Source organism: Crinia signifera, chromosome 7, assembly GCF_055691185.1.
Source record: "Crinia signifera chromosome 7, ASM5569118v1, whole genome shotgun sequence".
Taxonomy (NCBI): domain Eukaryota; kingdom Metazoa; phylum Chordata; class Amphibia; order Anura; family Myobatrachidae; genus Crinia; species Crinia signifera.
In genome coordinates, this window is record NC_139223.1 from 28556964 (window position 1) to 28584270 (window position 27307).

General features: G+C 47.9%; 2 protein-coding genes and 1 pseudogene across 7 annotated transcripts in view; all 3 read left to right on the top strand.

Annotated features, from left to right (window-relative positions):
- Positions 1-20777, top strand: part of LOC146019988 (cytokine-like nuclear factor N-PAC) — a 39117-nt gene extending 18340 nt beyond the window's left edge. For 2 of the 6 annotated variants that reach the window (XM_083152713.1, XM_083152708.1), the window contains exons 7-18: positions 1094-1147; positions 4165-4236; positions 5496-5546; positions 5649-5722; positions 5888-5987; positions 6884-6937; positions 7059-7169; positions 16569-16670; positions 16933-17095; positions 17689-17868; positions 18055-18179; positions 18342-20777. In XM_083152713.1, the coding sequence (XP_083008839.1) occupies positions 1094-1147; positions 4165-4236; positions 5496-5546; positions 5649-5722; positions 5888-5987; positions 6884-6937; positions 7059-7169; positions 16569-16670; positions 16933-17095; positions 17689-17868; positions 18055-18179; positions 18342-18416 (1161 nt within the window). In that variant the 3' untranslated portion in view covers positions 18417-20777. The remainder of the gene's footprint in view (positions 1-1093; positions 1148-4164; positions 4237-5495; positions 5547-5648; positions 5723-5887; positions 5988-6883; positions 6938-7058; positions 7170-16568; positions 16671-16932; positions 17096-17688; positions 17869-18054; positions 18180-18341) is intronic. The other 4 variants (XM_083152712.1, XM_083152709.1, XM_083152710.1 and 1 more) reach the window with 3 other exon arrangements.
- LOC146024725 (5S ribosomal RNA) lies at positions 14410-14528 on the top strand (annotated as a pseudogene).
- A 5190-nt stretch (positions 20778-25967) lies between the features above and the next one.
- The window catches only part of ROGDI (rogdi atypical leucine zipper), a 72124-nt gene continuing 70784 nt past the window's right edge, over positions 25968-27307 (top strand). Inside the window, exon 1 of the mRNA XM_083152714.1 lies at positions 25968-26104. Within this exon, the coding sequence (XP_083008840.1) occupies positions 26057-26104 (48 nt within the window). The 5' untranslated portion in view covers positions 25968-26056. The remainder of the gene's footprint in view (positions 26105-27307) is intronic.

Genomic DNA, 27307 nt, shown 5'->3' on the forward strand with positions numbered 1-27307 from the left:
AGGGGCAGGGTGCGTTTTGCACTTTAAAAATCGGGCATGGCGTAGCGCCCCTCTAAAACAGCCTAGAGGGAACACTATCTATAACTAAGCTCAGTAGGGTAACAGCATGAAAACCTGGACTGTTAGGTGTTTATTTAGAAAGATAGGAGTTCAACAGAAGATGGGATGTTGCTATGGGCAACCAATCAGATTATATCTATTATCTTCTAGAATGTTATAAATAAGTAGATTCTGATTGGTTGCCCATAGCAACATCCAGAGGGCAGGGGCTGCAGTACAGTTCAAGGTACTTAGTTTCACAGCGGCAGCTATATTGCATGCGATTTTGTACCTGTTCATAACCCCACTATCCACTACGCATGGAGTTGATTTTATATAGTGTGGCGAGCGGACGCGGATTACTTTACATGTATTCTGTGCCGAGCCCAGCGAGCCCCGCAAGGGGAAGCGATTTATCTGCCGCCGTGAAACTAAACAAGTACCCAGTTCAAATAGGGGAGGGTACAGCAACTGCCATTCCACACGGACTCACTGGCAGTGGGTTTTGGACTTTGCTGCAGCCCCACCTCTGGGTCCGCCGCTGGCAACATCCAATCTTCAGTAAAACTCCCAGAATCAGTAAATCACTTAGGGTGCCTTGTGGACAGACTTTGGGAACCCCTGACCCACATACATTTATTACATACAGGAAATGTTTAATGTGAGAGGATGGAATGCGTGCGGTGACTGGCCAGCTCTGCCATAATGGGGATACACTGTACTGAGCAGCTTACCGTTTACTGCTCAGTGCTACCTTCCATCACATTGTACGCAGTGCTGTACCTTCTTCCATCACATTGTACGCGGTGCTGTGCAGAGCATATTACCTGCTCACATCAGTCACCGCTATCCTGGCTGCCTGTGTGTTCCACAGTCCTATTACAGAACTAGATCTCCAAGTCCTGGTGCAGACGGTGCGTGTACACTAGAGCGGTGCTCCCCGGTCCCTCCTGTCTGGTGGAAGCTCCTGGCTCCTCTCACCCTGGTGCTGTGGTAAAAGTGTTGTCCTGCTATAGAGGGAAGCATCTCAGTTTCTCTCTCTGTTCGGTTGCAGCGTTCCCGGGATGACCCTCACTTCCAGCACTTCCTGCTCAGCCAGACCGAGAAGGTAGGCCACGCAAGCATGCAAGAGCAGACCTGAGGCCATGTCTGGACCTCTGTGCTTTTAGCATCTGACCGCTCCATTCCAGGAATGTGCCATCAGAATAGGTCCCCCCCCGAATGTTGGTTACTGAAAGGTGGTTCTCCACTGCCAGTTATGCCTCTGTGTTATCACACTACAGTTTGGGTGATTGGGTTACAGGCTGACCGAAGAATATGGCCTGAGGTTCCAATACAGCAGGGTGTGTGCCTGACATTACTGGTCTGCCTCATAGTCACTGAGAACGCAGCTCTCCCTGTAAACGCTGCAGCTGACTGCTCCCGTGCTATTGGCTGATGGGCCAGTTCTACGTTATAGCTGGGTGTGAGAGGTGCGCCGGCTGCTCTCCACCTCTGTTATAGAGCGCATATCCTGGTGATGGCTGGAAGCATAGAATAGGCAACATTGATAAATAGCTAAATACATTCATATACATTCATATATATTTATATATTGTAAGTTTTATGACTGCACTGTGAGACCTGTAACATGTATCCATACCTGCTTTAGTGGTGTATTCAATCTGGGATTCCGACTGTCAGGATGTTCCGACAGTCTGATTCCTGGCTGTTTTCACCGGCTTTGACTGTTAGTATTCAAAGCACCAACAATCGGGTGTCGGAAAGTCCTGATATCGACCATCCAATTCCGTCAAGATATCCGAAAAAGTTGAATTGATCATAAAGATGAAGTTGGGGACTGATGTTATTTACTAAACTTTAGCTCACCCCCTTCCCTATGTGTGCATCTGGGAGGCTTCCTGACAACCCCACACACACTTAACTCACCTTTAGCCGCCCCACCCCCCTCTATTCCCGGAGAGTACTTTAGCCAAGCTCCCTGACCCCATAATTTACTGACCTTTACCCCAAGCCCCCACCCCGCCTTCCCTGTGAGCTTCTGTACTGCTGTTTCCTCCAGCTCGGCTTGTGTGCGATTCTCTGGCTGCGTCTGCGCACAGTAACCATCTAATTATTCACCTGTCATGGCTAGCAGCCATAGCCTCACTGCACTTGGTGTCAGAAGCCCAACGCCCATAGAAATATGATCAGTTACTTTTGCAGGAGGTTGTGGAAGACACCCCATGGGAATGTGTACGTGTACCCAAAACAAAACCAGTCCATTTTGATTTTATTTTCTTACTTTTTTTGGGGGGAGGGGCCAGTATGATTGACACTTTATTTCCTGTATGTGGTTTCTTGTCTAACCCTAAAGGAAGGGCCGTTCTTGCTCACTGTACAAAGATATCAGGATCTGTGTGCACAAAGTACTGATGGCCCTGTGTGATTGGCTAAGATCTCTTACCACTAAACCGTGGCCAGCCAGACAACCGCTGCATTAAACGCTATGGGAGGTGTTCAATCCAGTACTTATTTGTGGGAAGATGGTGCTAGATTAAGAGCTCACCTCTCACATGGGATACATCAGGATGATCGGTGGTCATGATACAGACACTGGCATCCCGAAGGAGGGAATCCTGGCAGGAAATTATACCCAACTCTCCCTTCCCACCCCTGACACTAACCGCCCGTACACCACACCCCCTTCCAAGTGGCGCGCCCCCCCCCCCCCCCCCACACACACACACATCCTAGCCCTTATGCTGGGTAACACAACAGGACGACAAGGGTCTGATCCCATCGATCTAGATCCAATTCTGACCGATTGGATGTAGATTGTGTGGTGATTGGGTCCTTGTGTGGACTGATACTGATCCGATGCGTGGCCCCGCGGGTCGGTCGGTCGTTATTCAGATCCTACCTGCAGCAGGTAGGATCTGAAGAACGACCATACTCCCGGGTGTGGGTCATCATCGGATCGGACCCGCTCCCGGTGCACATCGTGAGCTGGTCATGAAACGACCCCCCCCCTCCCGAGTCATCGTGAGCGGGTTGTCCTTGTGTGTACCCCGCATAAGTCCTCGTTGCCCCACCACCCGTGCCTACCATGGTTACTCAGCAGTTGGGATTTCAATGCCAGCAGTCTGTTTGAGTTCCGGCGCCAGTCTGCCCACATTAGTTGAGATGCCGGTATTTTACTAAACCAACTCCAGCATGACAACTACATATGTTTCCAAAGCTTCTCCCAACATCACAGGGGGACGCTTTTCGTGGCATGTTTGGACTTGTGCCACGGAACACCCAGGTGGCTGCGCTGAGACCCATCCATGTTGAAACTGTTACCGTCACACTACTCCGGGCTGTTCGTCTGGAAACGGCATTTGCCGTTCTTGAACCTTAAACCCACTGTTGTCAGCTTCCTGATATGACATCAGATTACATGGATGCAACCAATTGTTTTACTTCCGTCAATCCCAGTGACCTCCAATGGACATCACTCCTGCCCAGTGGGAGAGAAGCACAGATATCGGGGTCCATACATTCTGAGATGTTAAGACTGCTTCAAGTATTAAGATTTATTATTAGTTCCCTTACAGTTCCATCTTGTCAGTGCCTTTTTAAGAACCGGACTGTAATGTAGTCCTAGAGATGCCTTATAAAGGCGCTAATGTTCTAGTCCAGTCGCAATGTGTACAAATGCCACTGACCGTCTGTACCAAGGGGATCCAGGTCGCCATTACACTTCTGCATGCAGCCCAGAGAGTTTGCATGCGTTCCTGTCTGTGTGCCCAGATCTGGCCAGTGGTGTACTAGCTGATTGAGGAAAGGCTTGCGTTCTACATGAGCTCAATGCTGCAATAAAGGCATGAGAGTCTCTTCTGTTGGAGATATATATGCTATATATTTGTATAAACCTTATGGGGTTAGGGGGCAGTGCTACAAGAGGTTACTATGAAGAGCTTGCCATCCTGGCCGGAGCAGGTGAGGGGGAATCTCACTCTTCAGCTGGTTCCGCCTTTCTTACTGCGCTCAGCACATCTGTATGTTGCGGGTCCTAGGCGACTGGTCTCTATGTACTGTAGTGATTCCTCGCGGTGATGGTAACCGGTAGCCTGATCAATGTGATTTTGTTTCCCACTGCAGGAAGATACAGCAGGTGACAGCTGGCTGATGCACAGTCACAGAACACTAGGCACGGAGATGGTGCTGAAAAAGGTACTAGAATTGCTCTAGCTCCCTCCTCTGGTCAAACACAAAACAAACTGTGTGGGGTGGTTTTATCCAGAGAGCCCTTTTTAGATGGGCACTGTTCTTCCCTTTTTTCTTAAAATAAAAGACCATGCGTTTGATAGAAAAGGCCTGTAACCCTTTGAGATGCGCAAAATATCAGCTAAATACCAGCATCGCTCACATTTGTTATATACATTCAAATAAAGTGTAAAAAAAAAATATGCATGTAGAAGGTAACATTACAGGTCATTTTGATGAATAATGATGTTTGCTTGCCAATTTTCACACCTATTTTGACAGATTCACTTCTCCTAGGAGTATTTAGTATAACTATACAGAATCGGACATTTTATCACACCGGTTCGGTTTTGTCCAGATCAGCAGAGTGTTTATTAACTGTTGGTGTAATGGTCCAGTGATCACTGCTAAGCCACAGTTGTCAGACAGGGGCAGACATTGATCGCTGTGACAAACGGTCTCAGAGCTTATTGTACAACAAGTGCTGTACGTGCTATCATTTTTGGCCAACCGCAGCATGATACATGATAACACCAGCAGGAAGTCTAGTGTCCATAGAGCTTCCTGCTGTTATGTGGTGGGGTTGCCGTCCATCCCCCCTCCATAGGCCAAGCGTCCTTAAGCTGGGACTGTTACACCACTTCTGCTTAGTCCTGTATTCTTCTTTCCAACTTTCTGCTGATCTAATGTATTTCTGTCTGGTGATTAAAGAGAAAGTGTAGTGTGTGTGTGTGTGTGTAATAAGAGTATATTTAATCCTGTGCACCCGAATAATCTACATGGACAAAACCTGCAGTAATCCTCACCAAAATACCCCATGCTGTCCTCACAGGTTATGGTAGTGATAACCGAATATACAGTAACTGGCGGCCAGTGACCTCTCAGCGTCTCAAATGACTGCAGTATCTGCTTTTTCACCATTATCCACACCCATACATAGTTGAAAGGAAATGCCCTCTGAAGCAAAAGCTATACTTCTTCTGCAGCTATATCTACATAAGAGAGGAGGGTGTGTGTGTGTGTGTGTGTGTGTGTGTGTGTGTGTGTGAGAGATTGAAAGCCTATCCAATTGTTAATGGCCATTATGACTAATACGTTGCATTTGGTTGTAAAACTTGGAAGTAATTCAATGAAACCAAATTGTTCCATCACGCTGCAGGTGGTCAGTGGGGTGTGGTTTGGAAGATCATATTTTACCTGTCCCTAATTATGACTCTTGTATTCAGCCCAGTGTCACGTACCAAGCAATCAGCAAGCGGCTGAAAGTGTCCGAGGAGGTGAGTACCCCCACCCCCCTTTTGCATATGTCATTGTAGGCTTCTAAAGTAGTACCAGTCCCGTCTGATGTGTATTGGTAACAATGCTCTTTCTATATCCAGGACTCTGGCTCTACGTCCATCCAGGCAGCAGACAGCACAGCCATTAACGGCAGCATCACTCCCACAGACAAAAAGTATGTCCCCTGCAACTAAACAATTGCTCATGTCACATGGTACTAGGCTAACGCCCAGAGCCCTGCGCAGACTTGGCAGTCATGGCGGTAGATAGCTGGAAACGTGCTGCGGAGCCGTTATAGAGAGAGGTCTGTGTTATATCCTGTCTTCTCTCCTTTGGTTAGGATCGGTTTCCTCGGCTTAGGGCTAATGGGAAGTGGGATAGTGTCCAACCTGCTGAAGATGGGGCACACAGTGACTGTATGGAACAGGACTGCTGAGAAGGTAACGAACTGGGTGGATACTGTAGACCATTTACATTTTGGTATATGTGTAATTCAGAATCTCCGTACTTTATATATTTCACACAGAACATGTTATATAATTATACAGGGAGTTCAGAAAGTCCCTTCCTCAGTGAGTGGGTTCCTGGCTGCAGATCCGTCATTTGAGGGACAAAGGGGGTTATTCTGGTTCACTCCTTCTGGCAAATTCCTTCTTAAATGGACAAAACCATGCTGCACTCAGGTGGGGCAGATGTAACATGTGCAGAGAGAGTTAGATTTGGGTGAGTTATTATGTTTCTGTGCAGGGAAAATACTGGCTGCTTTATTTTTACACTGCAATATAGATCTCACTTTGAAGTAAAACCCCACCCAAATCTAACTCTCTCTGCACATGTTACATCTGCCCCACCTGCAGTGCACATGGTTTTGTCCTTTTGAGAAGGAATTTGCCAGAAAGAGTGAACCAGAATAAACCCCAAAGTCAGTGTGGAATCTGAGCCACCAGTGGCTCTTTTGCAACAGCTTGTTTCGTGTCAATAAAGTTATGTTGTCATATCAGCACAGATGTTCTGGGAGGATACTTGCTCAGCGTTCGGTCACTGCAGAGGAACTTTTTGAACTCCCTGTATTATACAATAGGCTAAAGAAAACACACAATGCAGTTCTGTCGTTTTAAAAGAGGCTGCTCTCATACTGGTGGCATTAATCCTGCCGGCCTTGTCACATGCATGTGATACCGGCTGTATGTACTGCTTCACGTGTGATCTCATACTTCATTGGAATCACTGCAGCATCCTTTGTCTCAATGTAAGATGGGCTAAATTCTGGCTTCATATTTTTGTTGCTCAGAAAGCAGCCCTGAGAAAATGCATTTCCATTATATCTCTAAAATAGAAAACGTCTGGAGGAAATGACAGTGAAGTGTGGGATCAAGATGAGAACAGAAAGGTAAAGACAATTTGTTTAACCGCGCAGTAAATAAGTTGGACTTTACCTTCACTTGGCTGATTAGTATATGGTGGGCCGCAGGTGCTGCTCTCGTCTCATTCTTCTCTCTTCATCCTTGCAGTGTGACTTGTTCATCCAGGAAGGGGCTCACCTGGGCCGGACTCCAGCAGAAGTGGTCTCCACCTGTGACATCACGTTCGCTTGCGTGGCAGATCCCAAAGCAGCTAAAGATGTGCGTTGATGTCATATCTGCCATTGTATAATTTCAAAAGACGGTGTCAGTGTATATTAGTGTGGGTAATATTGGTAGGTGTGATGGTGTATTAGTGTGGGTAGTATAGGTGGGAGTAGTGTAGGTGTCATGGTATATTGGTGTGGGTAGTATAGGTAGGAGTAGGAGAGGTGTGAGGGTGTATTAGTGTGGGTAGTAGAGGTGGGAGTAGGGGAGGTGTGAGGGTGTATTAGTGTGGGTAGTACAGGTGTGAGGGTGTATTAGTGTGGGTAGTATAGGTGGGAGTAGGGGAGGTGTGATGGTATATAGGTGTAGGTAGTATAGCTGGGAGTAGGAGAGGTGTGAGGGTGTATTAGTGTGGGTAGTATAGGTGGGAGTAGGAGAGGTGTGAGGGTGTATTAGTGTGGGTAGTACAGGGGGAGGTGTGAGGGTGTACCAGTGTGGGTAGTATAGGTGGGAGGTGGGAGGGTGTATTAGTGTGGGTAGTACAGATGGGAGTAGGGGAGGTGGGAGGGTGTATTAGTGTGGGAAGTACAGGTGGGAGTACGGGAGGTGTGAGGGTGTATTAGTGTAGGTGGGAGTAGGGGAGGCGCGAGGGTGTATTAGTGTGGGGAGTATAGGTGGGAGTAGGGGAGGTGTGAGGGTGTATTAGTGTGGGGAGTATAGGTGGGAGTAGGGAGGTGGGAGGGTGTATTAGTGTGTGTAGTATAGGTGGGAGGGTGTATTAGTGTGGGTAGTACAGGTGGGAGTACGGGAGGTGTGAGGGTGTATTAGTGTGGGTAGTATAGGTGGGAGTAGGGGAGGTGGGAGGGTGTATTAGTGTGGGTAGTATTGGTGGGAGTAGGGGAGGTGGGAGGGTGTATTAGTGTGGGGTAGTACAGGTGGGAGTAGGGGAGGTGTGATAGTGTGGGTAGTATATGTGGGAGTAGGGGAGGCGCGAGGGTGTATTAGTGTAGGTAGTATAGCTGGGAGTAGGGGAGGCGCGTGGGTGTATTAGTGTGGGTAGTATAGCTGGGAGTAGGGGAGGCGCGTGGGTGTATTAGTGTGGGTAGTATAGGTGGGAGTAGGGTAGGTGTGATGGTGTATTAGTGTGGGTAGTATTGGTGGGAGTAGGGTAGGTGTGATGGTGTATTAGTGTGGGGAGTATAGGTGGGAGTAGGGGAGGTGTGAGGGTGTATTAGTGTGTGTAGTATAGGTGGGAGTAGGGGAGGTGCGAGTGTTTATTAGTGTGGGTAGTATAGGTGGGAGTAGGGGAGGTGTGTGGGTAGTACAGGTGGGAGTAGGGGAGGTGTGAGGGTGTATTAGTGTGGGTAGTATAGCTGGGAGTAGGGGAGGCGCGAGGGTGTATTAGTGTAGGTAGTATACCTGGGAGTAGGGGAGGCGTGAGGGTGTATTAGTGTGGGTAGTATAGCTGGGAGTAGGGGAGGCGTGAGGGTGTATTAGTGTGGGTAGTATAGGTGGGAGTAGGGGAGGTGTGACGGTGTATTAGTGTGGGTAGTATTGGTGGGAGTAGGGGAGGTGTGAGGGTGTATTAGTGTGGGGTAGTACAGGTGGGAGTAGCGGAGGTGTGAGGGTGTATTAGTGTGGGTAGTATAGCTGGGAGTAGGGGAGGCGCGAGGGTGTATTAGTGTAGGTAGTATAGCTGGGAGTAGGGGAGGCGTGAGGGTGTATTAGTGTGGGTAGTATAGGTGGGAGTAGGGGAGGCGCGAGGGTGTATTAGTGTAGGTAGTATAGCTGGGAGTAGGGGAGGCGTGAGGGTGTATTAGTGTGGGTAGTATAGCTGGGAGTAGGGGAGGCGTGAGGGTGTATTAGTGTGGGTAGTATAGGTGGGAGTAGGGGAGGTGTGACGGTGTATTAGTGTGGGTAGTAAAGCTGGGAGTAGGGGAGGCGCGAGGGTGTATTAGTGTAGGTAGTATAGCTGGGAGTAGGGGAGGCGTGAGGGTGTATTAGTGTGGGTAGTATAGCTGGGAGTAGGAGAGGTGTGAGGGTGTACCAGTGTGGGTAGTATAGGTGGGAGTAGGGGAGGTGTGAGGGTGTATTAATGTGGGTAGTATTGGTGGGAGTAGGGATAGGTGTGAGGGTGTATTAGTGTGGGGTAGTACAGGTGGGAGTAGCGGAGGTGTGAGGGTGTATTAGTGTGGGTAGTACAGGTGGGAGTAGCGGAGGTGTGAGGGTGTATTAGTGTGGGTAGTATAGGAGGAGTAGGGGAGGTGGGAGGGTGTATTAGTGTGGGGAGTAGGGGAGGTGTGTGGGTGTATTAGTGTGGGTAGTATAGGAGGAGTAGGGGAGGTGTGAGGGTGGTACAGGTGAGGGTAGTATAGGTGGGAGTAGGTGAGGTGTGAGGGTGTATTAGTGTGGGTAGTATAATTTGAGTGAGAGTAGGTGAGAGCATTTTGGATGTAAGAGTGGGGCATATTCTGGCAATATTTGGAAGGTGTATGTGACATGACTGTAAGAGGAATAAAGCGGGTGAGGGAGGGGATGGGGATGGATACCTATGTCACACCCAAGGCAGTGTGATTGGGAGACAGTGTAAATGTTGATGAGGGCGAATGGGGGGGCTATGGAAAGAGGAATCCTGAGTTGTAGGCCATATTAGGGCATTGATTTGGTGACAGAGGTGGGTTTGGGAGCCTGTGAGGATTGGTTCCCCAAGATCAGCGTCAGGAGAGGTCCATAGCCTGCATTGGAGGGGTGAGGAATCTCCTAGTCATTTTTCTTCTGCGGTAGACGTCAGGGGCCAGAGGGATTACATTGGGTAGAGAGTGAGGTCACGACCTTTCCAGCACCAGAAAGGATAAAACTTCTGGACTGCCCAGAGACAGCCCTGGCTCCTCCCTCCTCTACCCCGCCTCCTAGGCTAGCTTACTTTCAGTTTTGATTGTGCTGGCAGGAGCCAACACGCATTTTGAAAGGGCTGCTGTTAAAGCAGCTTAAACTTCGTTTTTAATTTTTTTTTTTTATTCTTATTTTTACACTGACTATTGGTCAGTGACAGAGCAGCAGCGCCGGGGGTCTGTTAGACCCCGGCACTGCGCTCCATCACCCGGGACCCGGCAGCCCAACACCACCCACGTGGCTCCCACAAGCGGAGGTGTTCGGCTGGCTTTGAAGCACTGGAGAGCACAGCCGCGACGGGAACCGGGACATCAGCGGTGACAACCGCTTTCAGGTAACGCGCTCCCCGCCGGGAGTGCGAATGCGCACGCAGTTATAGCGGCTGAGCAGCCCGGTGGGGGGGATCGCCGGGCTGCACTAGCAAGCGGCCAGAACGCCGCCTTTCACTAGGTGTGCACCCTGACCCGCTGGACCACCAGGGAGACTTTGAGTGTGGGCAGCGGCGTCGGTATGCGGGGCCGCCCGGCAAGCGCCGGATCCCCGCCATTTTACCGACGCCGCATGAGTCATGAAATCCCGGTGGCCATTTGCTAGTAGGGGGAAGGGAGCCTCTCCTCACACAGCCCCTCTCCCGGAGACAGGAGCTAGGATGTACCCACGGGGTTTCCAGCCCTGATCTCTTCCTGCCTGCCTGCTGCACGTGTAAGAAGGACACAGAGAGCTCTCTGCCAGTCTGGAGTTCCATCTCTTCACTGCTGGGCCATATGGGCAAATCCCACCTGTACCTCTCCTACTGGAGCACAGGGTACAGTACTTTATGCTCCTGCCGGCCTTTGTGCTTTGCGGAGCTCAGTGCCACTTTATTATTTGCATTGTGCTATGTCTCATAACTGTGTTAACACCATCACTGCATGTCAGAAGTATAGGTGTTAGCTGTACCAGTTTAGCTGCCTCTTGTACAATCTTAGAGGACAGCGATAGTGACACAGGAACTCCTATATTGGTGTGCTGCACACATTGCAAGGCTGGCCCAAGTACCACCGGCCAGCCTGGGCATAAGAGTATAGTCTGATGGCACGGCTACCCTTTCAAAAAGGGACGCCATTGTAAGGACGGAGTCCATGGTACTTTCCCAGCTATCACGCGGTTCTGGCGGTCATTTTAACATACTTGCCACCATTGCACGCTGCTGGAGGCTCCTGACTACTAATGCCAGGGCTGTGCTCAAGCTTGTCCTGATTAACTGCATATTGAATGCAGCTGCTCCCCCAGGTTCTGTGATCAGACAGTGGGGTTTAGAGCATAGTGGGACAGTATTGGGCTGTATGTAAATTAGGTCATATCACTCCTGTGTTATATACCATGGTGTTGTTGATTGGCCTGTGGCAGCTCATCTCCTTATACTGTCTCCCTTATCCAGTAATTCTATCTCTGGTTACCTATACCTACTCTCTCTCCCTGTGTGTGTGTGTGTAGTGTATATATTGTCAGGTGGAAAGTGTATAACTCAGTTTACACTGTCATCTGAGGCAGGTCTCTGCTGCCTTCCCTGATGTATTTTTCCTCTGTGACATAGAGATCGTTAGATTTCTGCAATAAGCCTCTAAATGTGCAATGTGTATCTGCTGGCTGACAAAATAAAAAACCCTTCTTGCTTTCTTCCAGAAAGATACTGTGTTCTCAGATTACAGTTTATGGGGGGACAGTTTGCTGCCAGCTAGGTCATACAGAGGACAGCAGGACGTCTTATACCCTGCTATCAGAGTGACACAGAGGTCACTGCCTTACTCTCTAATGCACAGATACTGAGGGTAACATTGCACTGTCACATACAGAGGACAGCAGGAAGTCTTATACCCTGCTATCAGAGTGACACAGAGGTCACTCCATTAATCAAAGGCAAGGGCAGCAGTGTCTAATGCAGAGAGCATGACTTGTATGTTACTAACTCATGAGTTAGCAAAGTTTTCCATAGCAAGTCAATTAGAAATCACAGTGTGTGCAGCCATTACAGTTCTGGTCCAGACACTGATGCTGCTTTCAGACCGCATAACTGGCTTTGACCCTGTATTTGGAAACGTTTCCAAAAACGGGTCTGCCAGATAAAACCCCTTTCACACCGCAGCACTTAAACGGTATATTACCGTTTAAGTGCCGATTTTTTGACACTGGCAGACCCGTTTTTGGAAACTTTCCAAATACAGGGTCAAAGCCAGTGCAGCCTTCAGCCCTCCCCTCCGTGCAGCTCCCCCCCCCCCTCGCGTGTCGACCGAGAGCATGTCGACGCCCCCCGCGCATGTCGACGCCACCCCACCCCGCGTGTCGGCGCCCCCCCCCCCCCCCCCCCCCGTGTCGACTTACCCCGTGCCGGTACCTCCATTGTGGACTGCAGCTCAGTATGCTCGGAAAGCACTTATGAAAAAAGTGTCTTCCAGAAAATGGCTGCCCCATAGGAAACCCTGTTTAAAAAAACTGTCTTCCGTATGGGGGGCAGCCATTTTCTGAAAGACACTTTTTTCATAAGTGCTTTCCGAGCATACTGAGCTGCAGTGCCGGGAACCACAACGGAGATACCGGCACGGGGTAAGTCGACAGGGGGGGGGGGGGGGGCGCCGACACGCGCGGGGGGGTCGACACGCGGGGGGCGTCGGCACGCGCGCGGGGGGTGTCGACACGCGCGGGGGGGGCTCCAGTGCTGTGAATACTTAATGAGCGCTCATTAAGTATTCACTGTGCTGAATTTAGGACCCAGCTCATTGGCTGGGTCCTAAATACCGTTTCTGAGCCGATTTTTGCGCTAAAATACCGGTTCAGAAACGGGTAGGACCCTGCATTTTAACCGGTTAGAAAAAACGGCATTTTCTAACCGGTTAAGTGGGACTGGACCTTTCAGACCGCACACATTACCGTTTTAAAACGGTAAAAAAACGGCAATTTACCGTTTTAAAAGTGCGGTCTGAAAGGGGCATGAGTGTAAGACACCTCTGCTAACTTTTAAACCCTGTCGGAACATAGTCCAGGCCTGTTTTACCCTAATAGAGCAATAGCTCAATCAGCAACGCTCCCGTCTCTTAAGTAGACAAGGCGCACGGCTATAAGGATTCAGTCCCCACAATACAGGGGTTATTTCATGTTCTGACAGGGCAATATGGCAAACGTCACCAACGGTGGACTCTGAAGTGTAATTTCTCCACAGGATAACCTTCGGTATTCCTGGTCATTGGAAGTTGGAACATTGCACTGTCACATACAGAGCTGGTTGTGGTGTGTACGCACAATACAATCCAGTGTGGGATCTGACTATGTAGTCGGATTTACATTAGGATCACATGCATGTAGCATGCAGATCGCACATTTGAGATAATTTGACTTAGTATTCCTCCAGACCTCTAGTAGCCTTGCACCCCAGCGGGGTAGCATTTTTGGGAGATGCAGCTGTGGAGGTGCAGTACGAACTGTGTAATGGTTAACATTACTACCTCACGGCACTGATGTCAATCTATATTCATACCACACTGGATATGCCCAATCTCGTTTGAGATCACATGGGAACACCAGCTGTTGTAGATAACATGGGTTCCATTCAAACAACGCCATTACCCTAACTGTGTGGAGTTTATGTATATTCTCCCCGTAATTGCGTGGGATTACTCCAGGTACTCCCGTTTTCTCCCACAAACAATTCGGTTTGTCATTTCTTATGGTTCTCCTTTAAGTTATGTTAGCGGAGTAACACTGGCTGTAGCTTTTATAATTAAAAGCTAATATGGCCTTGACTATGCATCCCTTCAGGGACGCAATCTCACGTTGGTAGAAGTTTTACTGGTTGCCAATGTTGACGGCCTTGTTCATTTCAGCGCCACCATATGCTATATACCAATATGTTGCCTCTTAATCTGTACGACCTATTGTATAGGGGTACATGAATGCATATGTTTAGGTTTATGGGCATTTGTGTATGTACATGTGTGTATATGTGTATATATATATGTGTGTATATATACATGTACATACACAAAATATATATATATATATGTGGATATATATAGCGGTGCTGGGCCAGCATTCTCGCTTCTTACATTCAAACAGCAGTTCAATATAGTTTCCTGTTTGTTTGTTTTCTAATGTATCTACATACACATACATTATAACCAAAACTGATCCTTTTGGTAAATCCGTGTTTTATACACGCAACAGTACATCTTAAGGCATAGACTGGATAATGCTATTATGGAAAAGATGCTTCTGTCTTGAAACCTAAGTGAAAAAGACAGTCCTGTGGGATTTCTGCAAGGTAGAACCTTGGTTTCTAGGTCACCCTGTGCAGGTCCAGTCGGGTGATGCAAAAAGGGTGGTTTTTTACCAACCACTAGGGTGACACTCTGAGTGGGCCTGGCTATGAGCCTACGGCCACACCACCCTGAACACGCCTAATCTCGTCTGATCTTGGAAGCCAAGCAGGGTCAGGCCTGGTTAGTACTTAGATGGGAGACCATCTGGGAATACCAGGTGCTGAAGGCTTAGGCCTCCCGCTTCCAATGGGTGCAGCGCAAGATCCCGGCCTTGTTGGCAAAACTATACCGGCAGATGGACCCTCCCTTCGGAGGTGTTCCTGTGGTTGGTAGGCCATTGGGGTGGACCAATGGTGGATTGATGGCTTTGCGTCACATTTACCAGGTCACCCTGTATGTGTCCAGGTCTCGAGACCCTGCAGGTTACAGAGTCCACGCTCTGTTATGTCAGTCCAGTGGCTATTCGTTCGGAGGTAGGCTTTTCCCCATTTTTGCTCCTCCTCAAAGTAATTTGTACATTAAAAGTGGAGGTGGGGGCACCTTAATCCAGGAGAATCTGGTTCTCGGATCTGTGAACCCTGTTAGGGGTCTCTCTTATCTGTCTGCCTCTGCGGCCAGAACTGCTCACAGGGCTGTTAAGACAACCTTATTAAAAGCCATGGGATTGAATTCAATCCCAGAATTTACCGTTTGTCTAGGGTTTTGTCCTTTCGGTAGAAGTAGTGGGGGCTGGCCTCCGCCTGTTTCTTTAAAGCAACAGGGCTCGGCTCTCTCCATTGTATTCCACAGCCTATGAGCTCTGTGGTATGATCTCCGCTCATTCTTGCAGGGGGTCCTGCAGATCCAACCTCTGGTTGTTACAAACATGGTGGTTTGATAAAATCTTTCTCTGATTCTTTGGGCCCTTTAGGGCTCTTTACAGGCTAACTGGGACAACGGTTTTCCTGTTGACCGTTGCTGCTGGGTGTCTGCCCGGTAGGCTCTGTTAGGTCAATCGCCTTTCATAGTCTTTCATTCTCATACAACGGATTCTTTGAAACGTTACTTTACACCTCACAAGGTGGTTCCTGAATTTCAGGTCATCCAGGAGATAGTGATCCCTGCCCTTTGTAGGCCGGCGGTCTCTCCTGGGCAGCAAGCAACTGGAGATGGTCTGTGCTTTGCACGTCTATGTACATCACGCTGTAATACTTTGGCCATCTGACTCTCTCTTTATCCACTAGAGAATTCATAAGAGGGGCTGGTCTGCTACCATGCAGACTATTGCCAGCCGATATCTGCGGTCGTTTATCAAGCAGGATTCCTTGTTCACCTCACTCCCCGTTCTTGCAGGGGTACGGGCTCATTCCACTACATCTGTGGGTGTGTTTCGGGCTTTTACAGGTGGTGCAACGGCAGAGCAACTTGGCAAGGCGGCAACTTGGTCGTCTGCCAACGATTTCTTACGCTTTTTTGCGTTTGTTATGTTTGCCTCTCAGAACTCGGCATTCGGCCAGAATATATTGGCCGCGGCACAGGCGCGTCCCCACCCTTAGGTGGCTGCTTTAGGACATCCCAATGTAATCCCTCTGGCCCCTGACGTCTACCGCAGAAGAAACCGAGATTTATGTCTTACCTGTTAAATCTCTTTCTTCGAGGACGTCAGGGGCCACAGGGATCCCTCCCTGCCGCGCCTGCTTCATGGTATTGAAGTTCATAGTTCCTCCGTTGAGTGAACTTAGTTAAAAGTTCCTTTGTTGAGGTACTTACACATGTCACAGTTATGGTTTCTCTGTTGAGCAACCACACACACATATATTGGTTGAATGTGTTACTGTATGGGTTTCTCTTCCTTCTATCTTGTCTCCTGCCTGGCTTTGGGAAAAACTGAAAGTAAGCTAGCCTAGGAGGCGGGGTAGAGGAGGGAGGAGCCAGGGCTGTCTCTGGGCAGTCCAGAAGTTTTATCCTTTCTGGTGCTGGAAAGGTCGTGACCTCACTCTCTACCCAATGTAATCCCTGTGGCCCCTGACGTCCTCGAAGAAAGAGATTTAACAGGTAAGACATAAATCTCGGTTTCAGAATGTCCAGGAGGTGTTGAGCTCAGTTCTATCAGTGTTTGCCTATGACTTACAGTGAAAGCAGCCATTTGTGAGCTGGGAATGCAGACACTAGGAGCTAATGGGACCATATGATAGAGTGGTTTAACTTACAAAATGGCTGCCTCAGTATGTGAGGAGTTATCAGGCAGGATGCAATCTATACCATAAACTTGTTCTGTTTCTCCTCTCAGTTGGTGTTGGGACCCAGCGGGGTGTTGCAAGGTATCCGTCCAGGAAAGTGTTACGTGGATATGTCCACGGTGGATGCAGAAACAGTGATGGAGGTAGCGCAGGTAATGGTTGTAGGCTTCCCAGCATTTACAGATGGCTGTGACATCAGCTCTCTGGTGCATGTGTGTTAGCGTCACTTGTGAGAATGGATCGACCTTATATGTATTCTAGATTACTCTTTCTTTGTCCATTGTAATCCCATTATCTTCCATATCGTCCTGCTTGGCTGTGGAATGTTGCAATACAATGTGTGTCTATCTCCCATTGTTTATATGTTCCTCTATTTCACAATGCACCTTTATACCTGTCCTCTGCTGCTTTTAGGTTATTGTGTCCCGGGGTGGGCGTTTTCTGGAAGCCCCTGTGTCTGGTAACCAGCAGTTATCCAATGACGGGATGTTGATGATCTTGGCGGCTGGAGATCATGGAGTCTATGAGGACTGCAGCAGCTGCTTCCAGGCCATGGGGAAAACCTCCTTCTTTCTCGGTAATGAGGGCAGAGCTGTGATACAGTATCACTTATGTCCCAATATCTGTCGGGGTAGACCCGTCCGATCATCAAAATGTTGCAGTGACAGGATGTGAGGAGGGGAGTGGCGGCAGCCAGGGACTGAGTTTTATATAGTGAAAGGAGCAGAGTACCCAAGCAGCGCAGAGTATATCAGGAGATGAGTGATGTCAGTGAGGACAGGGCTGCATATGACGGGGAAGTAACATGTGAGGAGGGGAATGGAGGCAGCAGGGAGCCACAGACAGTTATATAGTGGGAGGAGTCCTCAGCAGCACAGAGTATATCAGGAGATGAGTGATGTCAGTGAGGACAGGGCTGCATATGACAGGGAGGTGACATGTGAGGAGAGGAATTGGGTGCAGCAGAAAGCCACAGTTATGTAGAAAGTTATATAGTGGGAGGAGCAGGGTCCCAATATTTAATTTAGCATTAATAAAAGCAACCCATGTGATCAGTGGGAATTTATAGCTTACTGACGTCCCCAGATTCTTCTTAGTTGATGAGCTGATACTATACATAGACGGTTAAAGGATGAATCTGATCTCACTTGTGTCTTTTGTTTGTCCTAGGGGAAGTGGGTAACGCAGCAAGGATGATGCTGATTCTCAACATGGTTCAAGGAAGCTTTATGGCCACAATAGCCGAGGGCATGACCTTAGCCCAGGTGACCGGTCAGTCTCAACAGACCTTGCTGGACATTCTGAATCAAGGGCAGCTCGCCAGCATCTTTCTGGACCAGAAGTGCCAAAGTAAGGGCTGAAGTCTTTCTGTGATGAAGCCTCGGCTGAATAACATTTAGTTATGCCCCAAAGGGCGTGAAATGTGCGCGTTAAAGCCGAATGTTCTGCTGCATTTCCAAAGAACAACTTGAAAGGCTTCTGAGCTTTTTAAATCTGGTCCAGAGGCCCATCCTAACCACTGTGGTCTCTTTGCAGATATCCTACAGGGGAATTTCAAGCCAGACTTCTATCTGAAGTACATCCAGAAAGACTTAAGGCTAGCCATTGCCCTGGGAGACTCTGTCAACCACCCGACTCCTATGGCTGCTGCAGCCAATGAGGTGAGTCTGCTGAGGCACATTGTGTACTCGTGATGTTTTGGCATCAACCAAGACCTACAATAGTAAATAAACACACACATTCTTTAACGCAGATTAGAACCACTTTGCCCAATGGGATGGACTTTGTGATTCAGCTTTTTTTTTTCTTCTTCTGTCTCGTAGGTCTACAAAAGAGCGAAAGCATTAGATCAATCCGACAACGACATGTCCGCCGTGTACAGGGCCTACATCCACTAGTTCCTCCCGTTTCATTGTTAAGGATTGTTTCTATAACTTGTTTTTAACACACCACCAGTCCATCTGTCTTCTTTCTTCTCCAGATATATATATAAACATTTTTTTTTCCTTCGCTCCATTTCTACCGTTGGCACCACAGTCCAGTTCTTGTGAGCGGTCAATGCATCTGCTCCTTTCCAGGCTCCATGGCCAGAGGAGAGGCGGGTGCTGGAACCCATCCAGCCTTGCACTAAAGGCGACAGTTCATACAAGAGCTTTCGGTAGTGACCAGCCCGTACAGTGGACCCTCTGGTCGCAGGACTTTGCCGTCAGAGAGAAAACCAGTACGTGCGCCTCTCGAGGTTCATCCACTTCACCTGCTGAAGGACATAAGAACGTTGACTTGTAGACCACAGCACCTGGTTTTCACAAGAGCGCGTGTCCTCCAGATGACTACTTTCTTGGAAGATTATTGTATTGTATTGTAGTTGTACAGTGCACATTTTTTTTTTTTTTTTGGGATCCCGCTCACCTCCCTCTACAGTCCCACATAAAGTGGTTATTGGTTCAGCCGCTCTTTCTGATCACTTGTCTTCACTCTTCCCGTGGCCTTTGCTGCAGTGGTAAGGTTCTTCTGGGTTTCCTTGGTACCAAGCTTCGGGCAAACTGTGGCGGTACAGTTGTTGCGGCACGTTAGGCCATGTAGTTGCATAAAAACTGGTGGGCCATAGGTTACTACACTCTCTTACCCAGAATTGTTGAAAACATTCTCCCCATTAGACCTCGGTTCATGATGCATAAATATTAGTCTGACGGAAAATGAGCCTCAGTTATCATATACTGAATGTATTTTGGACGTTGCGCACTCATTTGCCAACCCTTTCCTTCTCCAGTCCCCAGGAGACTTGTTTATGCCGTTTCAACAGTAATGGCAGCTATAAAAAAAAAAAACTGGGCGTCACGCCGTAAGTAAAACACAAAACATTCTCGCTGAAGTACACATTTTTTTTAATACCATTTTTATTTATTTAATTTTTTTAATTAGATTTTATTGTGTTTTTATTTTATTTCTGCTTTTGAGTTTTTAAATAATTGTGTTCGCTTCCTTTTTTTTTGTGTGAAATTGTTTTGCGATAATCTAGAAAACGGCTCCGGCTTTAAGTTCCCAGGAGGGTTTGTCCTATGGGTTGAAAGGGGAGTGAACGTGTGATCTAAGTTCTTCAGTAAGTCTTTAAATGTCTCCTCTCAAAGTCTGGCAGTTGTCCATGTACGTACCATAGAAAACGTTGATATATCTTCTGCAACGGGCATTTGTGTTGTACGTGTGCCACATAATTACAATATTGGTGAGGCATTAATGTGCGTTTCTCTCGCCCAAATGCATCATTCACTCAGCTTATTACCGTCACAATGGAGGCTGACATTTTTGTGGAGCCGAGCAATATTTTTGGTAAACCACCCTTATCTAGTGATACCCCCTATGCAGCCTCTGTAATATAACTGGTTTCAGCTGTATTGTTAGGCCGAATAAATGTTTGGTCTACAACATGGCTGCCTGCTGGATACATATGTTGGAGATTTTTTTTTTTTTGTCAAACCAATTTTTTTGCTGGATGACTGAAAAAAAAAAAAAAAAAAATCTTATTCGTTGGTGTAGTTTTACAAAGAAATATGCCACAGCTTGTGCTTTTTTTGTCCAGTAAGCCATAATGTAAGTGTTAATTTAATTGCACCGCACCCATGCGTAAGTAACCGTATTGGCTATGCAGCTCCGTTCAATCCATCTGCAATAACGTATTTTCAGTATTGAAGCCGGTCACCGAGAAGGTTCCGCAGAATGTGCTGCTTAGCGGACATGGCCCCCTTGTGTTTTACCCGATTTAAACATGATTAATCTGTGACTCCTGTGTAGCACCGTGGATTAAAGCCCAGGGGGGTATAGGGAAGAATAATTCAGGTGACCAGAAAAGCCTGCACTGATACAACAATTCTTGTCTCTACCGGCTTCTGTGTATAGTGCGCTGCGTGTCACATGCTACGCCGTTCAAGCTATGATTTCCCTCCCCCCTCCTTGTTTTTTTGCCGATTACCCATCGCCTTCCCGTCATTTCCAATCACCCGTGCTATCATTTCTCCCCTTGCCTCTTACCTGCTGATCCGAATTCCCGGTAGCATAAGTTATGGTTTATTTTTATTGTTTATTTTGTGGGTTGGGGGGGAGGGAGCCTTGTGAAAGACGTGGCGCTTTCATGTTTTATAATTCAAGTTTTTTGTCATTGGAAAATAGTGTGTTATATGGGGCGGGAGGGAAGTGGGTAATTAAGTGAGTTTTGTGCAATTAGCTATGCTACTGGCAAACAATAAAGCCTACCTTGGTAATTCCGGACGTTGTGGCCGTTTCATTTTGAGTACTGTGCGTTGAATGTGTCACGTGATCTAACTTATTAATTCATAGTGAAGAATCGTTACCTCAGTGCTGCTGTCTAATGGCTTCTATCGTACTTTCCGGAACAGTCTGCAAATAGGGTCATTCAGGGTACACAGCCCTGAGGGGAGCGAACCGGAAGCTACCATACAGCCACTCTTACACTGATTCACACAGATAGCTGAGGGGCAGATTTATTAAGCTTGGTGAAGTGATAGTGTCTGGTTTTTATCACCAGCCAATCCACTCCTACCGGTCATTTTTCAAACCAAGTCTGTAACTTCACAGTTAGGAGCTGATTGGCCGGTGATAAAAACACACTTCAAGTTTAATAAATCTGTCCTACAAATGACAGTTGGGAGTTGATTGGCTGGTGCTTTATCTCCAGTTTATCTCTTCTCCAAGCTTAATACATCTGCCCCTTTGCCTTTTAATTCTATTACACCAAACATTTAAGGTGCCCATGAACTCTGTGCTTTTAGTACTAGATTGCGTAGCATCTAGTACAAAAAGCATACAATGGGGCAGATGTATTAAGCCTGGCGAAGAGATAAACTGGAGATAAAGTGGAGAAAACGTGGAAGGAGTTAACGCACCAGCCAATCAGCAGTGTTTGAAATATGACAGTTGGAAGTTGATTGGCTGGTGCGTTATCTTCTTCCACTTTATCTCTTCGACAGGTTTAATACATCTGCCCCAATATGTTACAGCACTGTGCTTTTTGTAATAGATATGGTGCAATCTAGTACTAAAAGCACAGGCAGAACATACTTGATGGGATGTGCACGGGAGTGCACATCTCATCGCCCTGCCCTGTCGCACTGTGTATGGGCACCTTTAGCTTAATAATCGTCCCCTTCTGTAACATTCAGTAGACGTTCATAGTCTAGATTTAGATCAGGGATGGGAAACCTTTAGCCCTAAAGCTGTGGTTGAACGCAACGTCCCAGCAACCGGTTTAACATGACCAAATAGCCAAACTGTTGCAGGGCACGCTGGGATGTGTAGTTCATAAACAGCTGGAGGGTCAAAGGTTCCGGTCCCCAGGGCACAATAACAGTCCATACTTAACCACAGCTGACTTACTATGTACCTCTAATATCTGTGCTCAAGCTGTCAGTAAATGTACTAAAGCTTCTAAGAATGAACAGTTGATCTCCATAGTAACCATCATTTTCTAGGATGCATTAGAGAAATGATAGAATTTGATTGGATGCTGCATCCGTTATGTAATGCTGGCATGTGCTTTCTTAGAATACAGTTTTAGCCTCAACCACGTTAGTTACCGCTCAATTAAAGTGGAAGCAGGGGTCCACGGAAGGCCAGGTGGATGGTGGTGATGATACAGGATAATCCAGGACTGATTGGTGATCAGTTTAGTTACCTTGGTTCTCTGCTTCAACTGTTGCAGGAATGTGGCACTTGGCACTTGGATTTCTTGGAACGCAATTTTTTTTTTAATAATAGAGGTGCAGAAAAAATAAACTTCAATATAAATTGGTTCTATCCTTAAGGGAATATAGATACCTGCACAAGCAAGGACAGAAGTTGTACAATGGATTGCAGAGGCGTCAAAGCCAAACAAGGTTAGTAAATAAGCTACGAGACAAATATAACTGATAATATTGTGCCAATTATGAAAAACTTGGAAATTTAAATTAAGTTTTACTTATTTTTCAATTTTACATTGAGGTAGGAAGGGGCGTGAGGTTGTGTAGCAGACAAGTAACATCTAGTGCGTCTCCTTTACCTCAGGCATGTCAAAACTGTGGTCATCCAGCTGTTGTGAAACTACACATCCCAGCATGCCTTGCCATAATTTTAGCATTCCCTAATAGCAAAACTGTGGCAAGGCATGATGGGACTTGTAGTTTCACAACAGCTGGAGGGCCATAGTTTGGACATGTCTGCTTTACCTATTAAGGTGCGGTTGCAGGCAGATGTGATGGACAGGAGCCTGGTCCAGATGGCTTCCATCCATGTGTGCTATGGGAACAAGGTTCTGCGATGGATGATAATGGATCTCGGTACTGCATTACATTTGATGTATTTGGGTTTTGTTCAAACAAAAGATATCTTCAAGACCTTTCTATTAGGAGAGGTGAAGTAGGAATTATATACAAGGTGGTACTTAAAACGAATGGGCTTTAACTGCATGTTGGAGCTGTGGAACATGGGGGCAGCAGACCAGTACTTCCCCAGTTGGTGCATGTGCCCTTCCAGCACAGCTGCAGCTTGGAGGAGGTTTATGTCTCTCTGTATGAAATCTAGCCAGTCTACACCCCCTCACATATACTTACCTATCCTGCACTTGATTAAATGCAGGCAGCATTCCCTCACTATGTATGCACAGTGGGGAGCGAAAGTTAATTTTGCGCCAACCTGAATTACCCCTATACTGAAGACCATCTGCCCTGGGGTTTTTTTTTTTTTTTTTTTCTTCTTTCTTCCTTCTTGTTTACTGCATAGTCGTCACTGTGAGATGCTGCTCAGAAGGTAAAGAGTGGTGCTGGAGCCCACACACACAGGTTTCTACCTGCCAATGTCACACCTTGGGGTGTGACATTGTGAGAAAATAGATTTCTTGGAATGTGTCACCGTGAGGACAGGTGGCTACCTCACTGTGTGGTCCAATCAAGAATTGGTGGCTACTAAGGTGTGTGGCAAAGTAAGGCCTGGGGTGTATTTCAGGAAATGGCACTGTGAGGACAGATGGGTACCTCTGCATGTGGGCAGGTGGGTACCTCAGGATGTGACCATATGCGGGCAGGTGATACCTCAGGATGTGGTTCTGTGAGGACAGGTGCGGAACTAAAGATTTAGCACAGTGAGGTTAGGATGGGAAGACCTGGACCAGTGAGGATAGGTGGCGATCTTAGAACATGGCACAGTGAGGACCCTGGATGTGGTACTGCCTTGACAGATGACTACTGCTTGACCTGGCTCGGCAAGGACAGTTGGGTGGCACTGCGAGGACTGGTGGGCGCTGCTGGTACATGGCACTGCGAGGACAGGTGGGTGCTGCTGGATGTGGCACGGTGAGGACAGGAGGTTACTTCAGTCTGTTGCAGTGTAATGGTACTGGTAGGGCCATAACAGACCATATTCGGCTGCTGGCTGATACTAGTATGATATGGCGCCTATGAGCAGTGACAGGCACTATGTAAGTACTGGGTACATGCAGTGCAGTCACTATACTAAGCGCCTTGAGTCCTGTTGGAGAAAGTGCGCTGTACATGAAACTTACTTATACTATATAGCTTAGCAGTCAGGCTGGTTCCTGTGCTGGTATATAAGATGCAACCAGGGCTGCCATCACAAGTAGTGGGGCCCAGGACTGGCCAAATGGGCAGGGCTACCATACTATCGGCTCCTCCGCCTTCCTGCCAGAGACACTGATACCCCTTTCACACTGCACTTTTAAAACGGTATATTGCTGTTTTTTTTTTCCATTTTAAAACGTATAAGGCTGCAGTGTGAAAGTGCCAGAGTTGATTTACCGGTTAAAGTTAACTGGTATTTCAACACGTTTAAAAAGCAGAGTCCTACACATTTCAAAGCTGTTTTTTAGGCAATGTGAATGGCTCTATTTCTATGGCTTCAAACGTGTCCCTTGGGGGTTAAACGGGTTGAATGTGTGAATGGTATTAAATGCTTTTTAAAACGGTTTTCACCTGCAATGAGAAAGGTCTTATACCCCTTTCTCATTGCCTAAAAAACCCGGGTATTTGGCAGGGCGAGCGGTAATTTCCCGTGTCGCGTCTCAGTGTGAACGCGTCCTTGTGAAATTCCCGGGTGTTATGCCCCGGGAATTACACACGGGTTTTTTGCAGGGTTTTTCCTGGGTAAAACACGGGTGTACTTCAGTCTGAACAGCGCAGACACGGGTTTTTCAAACATGATGGAAAAAAACAAGCTCATTGGGGGATGTGATCAGGTGACATGTGACGTCCATTTAATGCTGCGTCGAGGAGAGCAGAGATGTCGCACTGGAGGGTACTGGATGTGCTGAACCTCAATATGGAGGTAACGCTGGAGGTGATGAAAGCTCTTCTCCTTCGCACATAATGAAGGCGAGCACTGTCTCTCTCAGCAAGAAATTGCGCTCTCCTCCTCTTCAAGGTACATTGTGCAAGGTAGCACAATGTAAGCAGCTGCAGCAAGCTCTCATTTGCTGCATGAAACAGCAAAATGGTGCAAAACAAAAGCATCTCATCAGCCATGATTCCAGCAATGCAGTGTGCTTGGAAAAAACAGGACACTTTATATGACATCATCCTCAGCCAGCCAATAACAGCTGCTTTCTAAAACAGCCAATCACAGCAACTTTTTCAACAGCCAATCAAAGCTGCTTTTATATTCACACACTTGTTGGCAGGGCAGACCAGGGGAAGCAGTGTGAACGCGTCATACACGGGAATTTCCCGGGTTTAAGGTGCTGTATGAACGGGGTAGAAAAGTATCCATTCTCTGCCCCTGCAAAAACCCGGGATTTTGCAGGGGCGGCAATGAGAACGCAGCATTAAGGGTCAGACCCGTTTTAAAGTCCCATTTAAGAATACAGGGTCGATACCCGTTTTTGCAATGTGAAAGCAGTATGACAGAGCCACCAGCATTATAAATAAGGCTCATGATTGGCTGCCAATCAGGAAGCTCCTATTGGCTGTCAACTAGTGCCGCTGCTACATTCATAATTTGCTATTGCTGCTTTCCACCACAGTCCGCGTCTCTGGCAGCGAGGTACTAACCGCAATGCTGCCATACTGGCTCCTGGGACTAGAAGGGCCCGGGACTCCAGTACCCCATAACCCCTCCTGTTGGAACTGTGACTGGATGCAGCCCCCAATCCCTGGCTGCTGAGTATGACACATGATCATCCAAGTCTGTCTCTCATCGTTCCCCTACTGCTGCGCTGCCCTATATAACCCAGCAGCTGCTGCTCAGCACAGCGCCACCTGCCGGACATGCGTCATCAGACAGTACTGCAGCTGCTGCTAGCGGGGGGCGGGGCTAATGATCTCAGCATAACACCGCGATCTTCCTGCAATCAGCGAATGGTTGTGTCACCTTCCAAGCACTGAGCCAGAAATGACAGCGCGGGTGAGCCAATCGGGGCGCAATGTGAGGCTGACTAGCCAATGAGTATTAGAGGGGCGGAGCGCTTATGATAGAGTTATATACTGTGTATAGTCCGTGTGTCTGCTCGTCCGGCGGCTGCAGCTGATTTTGCTGCAGGATGGCGACAGCGGCGGCCGCGGCCAGCAGCTCCGAGCGAGGAGTACTGGTGAGTGTCTGTATGTATATGTATGTATAATATATATATATATATATATAGCTATATGTTCCAGTGAGGGTACATCTGTGACGTCTTGTCTGGGTGAGCTTGCTGTCTGTCTGTATTTGGCATGGGGGCTGTTACTTGTGGTGTCCAGCTGGCTTCATGTGTGGTGGCAATGGCATGTTCGCCGGCTTAGTACATACAATGCTTGCCAATGCAGTGTGTTACATGCAATAAAAGTGCATCCTCACCTATACTGGTTACCTGCTGGTACCTGGCTGCGGATTGGCTGATTTTAGGTGTTTGCATGCTAAGGTTGCAAAGCCCCAATCTGTCTTGTGGGTAATTATTATTATTTATAAGGTGCCACAAGTGTTTTGCAGCGCCAGACAAAGGAACAGTACAGGGAGACAAAACTTAGTATTACATTGAATAAATAACAAAAATAGAGTACAGGTAAAGAGCGCCACAGATCAATACACAGTACAGCTTAAATATAAGTAGTGAGGACTCAGTCAACGTATTACTAGAGGCTTGTGGCCAATGATGGAGATGAGTATGCAGGGCGGTAGTGAGCTGCCTGCAGCCACCCATCACGTGAGCAGTGAGTTCCAGGTGGGTAAGCCGCAAGCGTACCCCGCCCACCTGTGGAGTTAATCTGCCCCCCACCCTGCTTGGTTGTCAGTGCTGGTCCCACCCACCCATGGATATGCGCCCCCCCCCCTGGTAAGAGGCAATCTGCTGGGGTGGGGCCCGCACACCCCCCTGGAGCGCTGCACCCCATTGCTTGCGTACCCCCCCACTCAATGGCCGCTCCCATTCGGCGGGTGGCGTTTCTCCCCCTCCTTCTCCTCCCCCCCCCCCCCCCCCCCCCCCTGCTGGTCAGCTACAGTGAGTAGCGCAACCCCCCCCCCCCCCCCCCCCCAGAGCGCGGTGCTTTTTCAATTTAGGGGGGGTGACTTTGGGTTTGTTTGCCATGGGTGCCCACAATTCTTGCACCGGCCCTGTGAGTATGCGGACAAAGATGGTCACTGAGTATGGGAAAGCTGTAAGTGACATGTGAAGAGAAGACGACTTTGAAAACAGGATGGAAGAGGAGGGCCCTGCTCTGAGGAGCTTACAATCTAGTAGGAAGGGGGGGAGACAGACAGAATACAGGTGCAAGGACGTGGGAGGTGGCTTGATAGCAGTATGTAAGCAGGCAGGGGG